We start from the raw sequence: 7,547 nt of genomic DNA, 5'->3' as shown, positions 1-7,547 counted from the left end.
TTCCTGCTGTTAAAATAATTTTTTTAAGTGGTGTACTTCTAGCTGATTTTTGAGGGTTTCCAGATGGGTTAAAGATGAGGGTTTGTTTTGTTTGGATTTTTTTTTTCCTTGCCTAATTAACTATAACACTAGAATGCAAGTACTATAAAGATGTTGTAGTTCTTTGAAGATGCAGAAGGGAATTTGTGTTACATAGACAATTCTTTTAACCAGAGAAAGAGTTGTTGGAGACCACAGGAAAATTCCTCAGTATGAATGCTGAAATAGAAGACTTGAAGAAAAAATTTTGTTTAGAAGAGCAAGAACACCAAAAACTGCTTCAGAAACATGAGGAGATGGTCTCTCAGCTGAAGCAAGAGAAGGTAAATACAGACTATAAAGTAGTTTAAAAATAGACTCTAATCCAAATGACTGGCACGAAAGGTTCTGATTTTGCCTACATACGAGATTAGACCATTATTAATACAGCAATCTGTAGAATGTTAACTGGCTGCTGGCCAGCAGAAATAGTGTGGTCCAACAGCTTTAAGAATCGTAGCTGTTATGGTGGGTGTTTTGGTCCTTTCTGTAGAATTGACCTTATTCTTGTGCTTCAAAGTTTGAACACTGCAAAACAGTTTTTAATATCTGGAAAAGTACTGGTAGCTTTAAAATCTGTGGTACTCTGGCATACAGGAGTTATCTGCATCAATGCATCAGAAGTTACTAGAGTTTCAAGATGAGGTAACAAATGAGAGACGTATTCTTGAAGAAGAGCTGAATGATACCATGAATGAGCTGAATAAACTGCATGCTCAGGAGAAGAAAGCTGGAAAGTTGGTGAAGCGGTTGGAACAAGAAATCAAATCTCAAGCTCTTGAACTTTCAGAGATGGAAGTAAAGCTGAAAGGGTTTGTGAAATAAACTTCCTAATTCTAAACCTTTGAAATGAAAAATGTTAAATCAATAGTATAAACGAAGCCGTTGAGCCTCATTTGGGTTTTAGAGACCTGAACAGATCACAACTTATTTCTTGCTGGTTGTTGATTATTGATAGCGATTAGACCAAATAACTACCAATAATGACTTTCATCAGTTTTATACAGTCTTAATTTAGTACTGAGCGTGCTGAGACTTGCTTGAAATGCCAGTACTGTAGTAATATGATGTTGCCGTGAAGGGTAAGCTACATGCATGTCATGTTGGATGTTTGTGCCCTGGAAAGGGCAATGACTAGGAAAGATTTTCAAGCAAGCTCTTTCTTCTTTCACATACTGAAAGATTGCTGTTAGGTGTTCAATCTGTGCTATACCTATCTTGAGAAATAAGGTGGGGGAGATGCTTAGTTAAATCTGCTATGAAAAACTGTGCTTCAAGTTGTGGCAGAGAAGTTACTCATTTGTCACAACTTGCTGCTTCCGCTGCAAGCCTTCTGTAACTGATAACAGCATTGGTTCAGATATACTTATCTCCAGCATGGAATGATTAACTTTTATTTCAGGAAGAATGCTGAGTTGGAGCAAATCAATGAAATGCACAGCAAAGCTGTTTTGCAAATCCAAGAAGAGCACAGCAATACATTGCGTAAACTTGGAGAGACTGTTGCTGAGTTTGAAAGGTATTTGAGTTTCATTAAGTTCTAGGACAGGGATTATCTCTGAGATTACAGTAAAATAGGCTGTTTATTCATGTGCCTTGGCACTTAACACTATATGAGCTTTGGTACAATATTAGAGCAGAGGACTTTGTGATGGAGTATTTGATGGCATTAAGGAATTTATGCCTTTTGAGTACTAGTCAAGCATAATAAACATAGTTGCTGTCTAGTACAGGAAACTGGATGTTTCTTCTTCCAAAGTGTAACCAATTATAATACTCTAGTGCTCTTGAACCTCAGTGACAGGTGTAGCTAGTGATGGTCTTCTCTTTGCACTAAAATATCTTGCAGAAAGACTTCCTGTGTTGGCTTGAAACTTGCATTGAATCATTATTATTTTCCTACAATTCTTGCAGATCCTTCCTCTCACAATATTCAGGTTGTGGAAGCATTTAAAAATTGATAAGATATTACTAAAAGATATTGCTAAGTATGCAAGGCACCCATGAAGGATCCAGTGGGATATTTGCCAATGCGAGCTGCAGATAGTAGGTCTTTTGGTGCTTAAAATAAGCTTTGGATGTAGCAGGTCTTTGGTGTTTTACAATATCTACCAAAATATAACAATAGCCATATCGCGGAATTCGTTGTAGTGTTATTGCTTATGGCTTTATGGAAATGTATTGAATATTTACTTTTTTTAGGTTTGGGTTTATCAATGCCAGAACACAGCCATCTCTCCAGATAATAAAGTCTCTTACACTTGTTAGCATGAGCTTTTGTAAGGCCTGAAGATGTCAATTTGTATTTTGCCTAAAGTAACGAGGTTTTTGTTATACTAGTTACAAGAAGACGATAGCTGGAGAAATATGTGGTCTTAAACTGGAGAACACTTCTCTGCGGGAAGAAGTTGCCAACCTAAAAAAAGTAGACCAAGATAATCTACAGATGCTTCAAGAAGCAGAAATCACTAAAAACAAAGCAAAAGAAGAATGTGCAAGGTACTAGACAGACTTTTCTTTAGGCTAAAAAAAGCCAATTAGGGCTTCCATTCCTAACTAGAACTTTACACAGTGCTCCAGTAGATAAAATTGGTATTTGGTGTAAGCTGAAGTTTCTTCCTTCTCCCAGTTTGGAGGATTGAAAATACTGACAGACAAAATTCATTAAGCTTATATGCATTAGAAAACCAGTCTGTTTGGTATGTTCTATCTGTTTCTATACTGTTCTTTTGTAGCACTGTTTGTGTAAACCTTTCAGTTCTACTAACAGCTTTTGAGTCTTGGGTACTTGTGGTTTTGGATTTAGAGTAATGCAAATAAATAACTAAAGGATTTGTTAAGGATGGATAATATTTTCCTCAGGATGCTTTTAGACATCCAGACAAAGCTTGCACTAAAAGAAGCGGAAACAGAGAGAACAAAAGAGTCTTGCCTTGCACAAATAACTAAACTTCAGGAAAAACTGGATGCGCAAACCGAAGATCTAAAAAGAAAACTTGAAGTGGAAAGATCAAGGTGACTTTTCTCAAACTAGAAGTGCATTTTGGAGCACATCAAAGCTGCAGTGTGAAGAGAGTTAACTGTTAACATAATGAAACTCCACTTCTTGCTTTTTAGGAAAACTGTAAAGGAAGATGTGACCTCTAGCTTAAAAGAAGAGATAAAGACCTGGCGTAATCTATATGAGGACTTGTATAACAAAACAAAGCCTTTTCAGGTGTGTAATCAAGTAGATGATTATTAATAACTCTTAACTTAAAACTTGTGCAGTTGGCTCAAGTTTTAGTCTTGAGAAATAGACATGCTATTTCCTGTTCTAAGGCATTTATCCCACAACAGTTTCCTACTGTCCCTTGAGCTAGCTATTCCCCTTCCCATCTAGAAAATCTTTGTAGATTTTGGTTCAGTGAAAAGCTATGTTTATTTTAAAGATTACTGAAGGTTCAGTGTGTATTTCAGCAACAACTAGATGCATTTGAAGCAGAGAAGAATGCACTCTTAAATGAGCATGGTGCTGCCCAAGAAGAACTGAATAAGCTAAGTGATGCATATGCTAAACTACTTGGCCACCAGAACCAGAAGCAAAAAATCAAGCATGTTATGAAGTTGAAGGAAGAGAATGCCCACCTAAAGCAGGTTTGTGAAACAACAAGTTAGAAATCTGAAAGTTATTAATTTGCTTGATTTGTTTGTTGCTCTAAATATTTATAAACTCATCCTGCAAACTACTTGTTTTCTGTGACTGTTACGTTCCTTACAAGAGCTAGATTAGAACAAACCACCAGCCTCCAAGAACACCAAGAGAATCTGTTTTATTTCTGACTGAATTTATGACATACAGAAGGATCACCAGTACAAATAACTACCCCGACTTTTAGCTTGGTTGGTTGGTTTTTCTTAACCATTTTGGAGGTTCTAGGCTTAGTAAACCATCTGCTGAAAGCATTGCCTGAAAGTTTCAGGCTACCATAAGTGCTTAGTGATCTTACACAGCAGTTACACAGTGGTGCTGGTTTCTCTAACACCTGTATATTTGTCTTTGGTTTGTTTTTGAATGTCACTAATGATTGTGTATGTATGTTTGTGTTTAGCATTAGTCAGAAGGGCTATTTCAGTAAATGAGAAAGCAGGCTTTTCTTAGTTCTTAATCTAACTTCCAAGTTATTATATTTTCTTTAGGATGTCTCAAAACTGCGTGCATTACTAGCCAAAGAAAAGCAAAGCAACAGAGATCTTCAGGAGCAACTGCATGCAATTCGGGGTGTTCGCCGTTTCGATCCTTCTAAAGCTTTCCAGCATGACAGCAAAGAAAATATTCCTCCAAAAACTCCTTTTAGAGAAGGTAAGCTTAGATACTGATGTAACTATGTCCTTGTACCTCTTAAGTTTAACTGAAGAAAGTACAAGTCTTGCATAATCTGCTGCCTTTGGGGAAGGAAGGAGAATGGCATCTCATGTTTCACAGCAGATGGTGGAGGGCTGCCTCTACAGGGCACTCCCAGTGCCCCAGGTTTGCTATTGTGCTTTCCAGCCCAGTTTCTCACAACCTGATATGAGCAAGTGTCCTGTGGGGTCAGACAACAGGAGAGGTGTGTAGGAGGGTAGGAGGAAGGAGTGGATTACAGAGAAACTGCTGGTTTGCATGATCTTGCAGGATGTGAACCTTGCTTTGCTGCTGTGTAGCACCTACAGTTTTCCTTCTGTCATACAGCTTAATGTTGCTGCTAGCTGGGTGTCAGGCAGTGTCCCCTGCACAAGCGCTAGGAGTAACAGTGGTTTGGCTGCAGGTCTGAGGTCTGGCTCTTTAGCTGCTACCCAGCAGGATTTGTGCCTACTGCTGTAGGTGCAAAAGGCTGGCAGATGAATGTGGTGTGGAGAGAAAGATGGCAAGGGCACAAAGGGAAGCAGTGGAGGAGAGAGTGTGGGAGGGCAGAGATCTCCACCAGACTTTCATTTTACAGTGTATTCCAGGGTCTGAAGTTCTGGCTTGCCTGGTGTATACAGTGTAGTGCTGCCTTCCCCCCAGCAGACAAATAATTACTCTATGGGTTTTGACTATTGCTCCCACCACAAACTTAGTAATGTTCTTCTATTGCAGGTAATAAAAATAAAATTTAGTCTCTTGGTACTAAGGAAAAAAACCTTAAGTTGCCAATAAACTCCCTCATATACTACAGAAGACTTCAACAGACTACTGTTCACCTTGAACTTGGATGCTGTATATAATACAACTTAGAGGGAATACTAGAGAAATGGTCTAAAACTATATATTTTTAGAAAAACTATGCTTGGCTATGGTCTTACTGAGAAGCCATGAGCATACAGGTGACTGTATGTTCCAGGTGCCTGGTAACATCATTGTACTCTTTAACTCACCAATTCATGTTTTTGTATGCTGGAGCTACTTAGCTTGGTTTTGACAGAGAAACCTAAGAAAAGGTGAATAAGCACTGAAGAGTAAGGATGATATATTAAATTTAGTTTCATGAAAGATGGGATTTTTTTTATTCTATCTCATGTTTTTTTAATGTTTAATTTTGCTATTTATGGTTGTTTCAATACCAGTGACAGCAATGCTGCCAGGAGACCCTTTCTCCTCTGCGGCCCACATAATACAGAACCAGTGTAGAAAACTGGACTGTACAGTTTTAATATTCTTAAAGGGATCTATGTTCAGGACATGCTAATTTCAATCTTGGGGCTGGATACTGCAGCTGTTGATCTTCAGAAGAGGATTTGCTGCTCAAACTCAATTTGACTCCATTTAGGTAAATGTTTGCATACTGATGCTAACATTAGTGTCTTCAGAGAAATGCCTCTTTTACGAATGCTGAGCTCACTGGGCTCTCATATTGTCGTAACTTTGTAGCTGTTGTAATTGATCAATGTTACCTGAAGGGGAACAACATCAGAACTTGTCTTAATGGGGTGGGAGGATCCTTGCTGTGTACACACATTTGTTGTACAGATCTGATTTTTCACAATGTGGGAAAAATCTGTTTGTATCTAAAATGAAGAATGTTTCAGCACAATAAAAATTTTAAAGATTTTTTTTTTTTAAAGTTACCTTCAGAAATCAAGGATAAAACCCAAACTCAAATTAGAGTGTAATTGACTTAATGTTCTTTGTTCTAGTCTTAAATCTTTGTAATGAAGCCTAGTGTCAGTCTTGGCACAAAGACTGCATATTCTGCAGTCCTACAGAAATTCAGTGGAACTGTACAATACATACAACCTGCAATTCCCTTATCCACTTGTTTCCTGTGAGTTCCTCTTAATACACAAGTACTGGCACTCAAGTGAAATATGGAACTCTGTGTTCTTGCTATTGTACCTACTAATACCCTGCACATGGGTGCTGCAGAGAGGCAGTACACAGAGCTTGATGTGTGGGAGATACTGCCATTTATACTGACATTATGGGCTTACAAAGGATTGATAATACGTGGGAAATAAGGTACCAAAAATGTGTATTAAGTCCAGGGAAAGAAATTGCTAGGTTTTGTCTGTTAATGTCATCTTTCTGTGTTTGCTGGATTACTTGAGCTTCTGAGGAGCAAGGATGAGGATTAATTTAAGGTGTTTGAATTGAGAAATAGTGTTCAACTTAGCAGTTTGCCTGAAGTGTTGAAAGGCATATTTTAACAAGTTGCTGAAAGAATTTAATACTGGAGTTCTCCTTGTGGAGAAAAATATGAAAGTTTTCCTGTCTGAAAGATGAAGTAAAAGAAATTTGTAGAGTAAATGTGCATTAGTCTGGCTCACTAGATGAGAACACAGTCATATTAGAAACCCTGATGTCACATGCTGGTTGGTGGATGTGAAATAGTAGTTGGTTAAAGCAAGTTGCCTGGTGAGTAAGGGGGTGGGAAGGGACACATCGGTGAACAACTGAAAATGGAGTAAGTGACACTCCACAGCTCCTACAGTGTTCTCACAAGATGGCATTATTTAATGCATGGCTGCTGGAGTTGCACACTTCCTGTGCTGTTCTGCTCACATGGGGGGTTTTGAGGCAAAATCCCTGTTCATAAATCAGAATGTTGAAGTCTTTAAAGCCTTCATGCCAAAATGTGAGACATCCTTAGTTCAATGTAGTTTTAAAAATGTAAATGAGCCTTTTATTTCAAGAGAGATTAGGGCAAGTGAATGTTAACAGAAGCTTCCACAAAACTCAAAACATGGCAATGGGGATGCTGAGGTAAGGTACCTTATTTTTTCACTGAACCTTGATTTGCATTTGAAATGTCCTGCATCAAGTTAGCAAGACTTTGTCAGAGGGTGGAAGTATATGAAGTGAAGCAAAATACTGCAGATATCACAAGACTGTGCTATTATGATGACTACATGTTTTCATACAGCCTTCATTAAAACCTTCTAGCTTAATTGGCAGTTCCATTTTAATTCCTTCTTAAGCTGCTGAGAGCATGCTTATATTGACAAGAGTAGGTCACTCCAGCAATTAATTA

At 38.1% G+C, this 7,547-nt stretch overlaps 1 protein-coding gene across 1 annotated transcript in view; it reads left to right on the top strand.

The window, feature by feature from the left end:
* HMMR (hyaluronan-mediated motility receptor (RHAMM)) overlaps window positions 1–5,196 on the top strand; it is a gene marked incomplete at its 5' end in the record, with an annotated part of 11,012 nt that extends 5,816 nt beyond the window's left edge. The window contains 9 exons of the mRNA XM_010021465.1: window positions 214–362; window positions 676–890; window positions 1,481–1,597; window positions 2,419–2,577; window positions 2,941–3,093; window positions 3,196–3,295; window positions 3,538–3,714; window positions 4,258–4,420; window positions 5,177–5,196. Of these exons, the coding sequence (XP_010019767.1) occupies window positions 214–362; window positions 676–890; window positions 1,481–1,597; window positions 2,419–2,577; window positions 2,941–3,093; window positions 3,196–3,295; window positions 3,538–3,714; window positions 4,258–4,420; window positions 5,177–5,196 (1,253 nt within the window). The remainder of the gene's footprint in view (window positions 1–213; window positions 363–675; window positions 891–1,480; window positions 1,598–2,418; window positions 2,578–2,940; window positions 3,094–3,195; window positions 3,296–3,537; window positions 3,715–4,257; window positions 4,421–5,176) is intronic.
* Window positions 5,197–7,547: the final 2,351 nt, after the last annotated feature.

This window comes from Nestor notabilis, unplaced genomic scaffold (genome assembly GCF_000696875.1).
Source record: "Nestor notabilis isolate BGI_N333 unplaced genomic scaffold, ASM69687v1 scaffold17749, whole genome shotgun sequence".
Taxonomy (NCBI): Eukaryota; Metazoa; Chordata; class Aves; order Psittaciformes; family Psittacidae; genus Nestor; species Nestor notabilis.
Note: the sequence above shows the minus strand (reverse complement) of the source record. Positions and strands in the feature narration are given on the sequence as shown.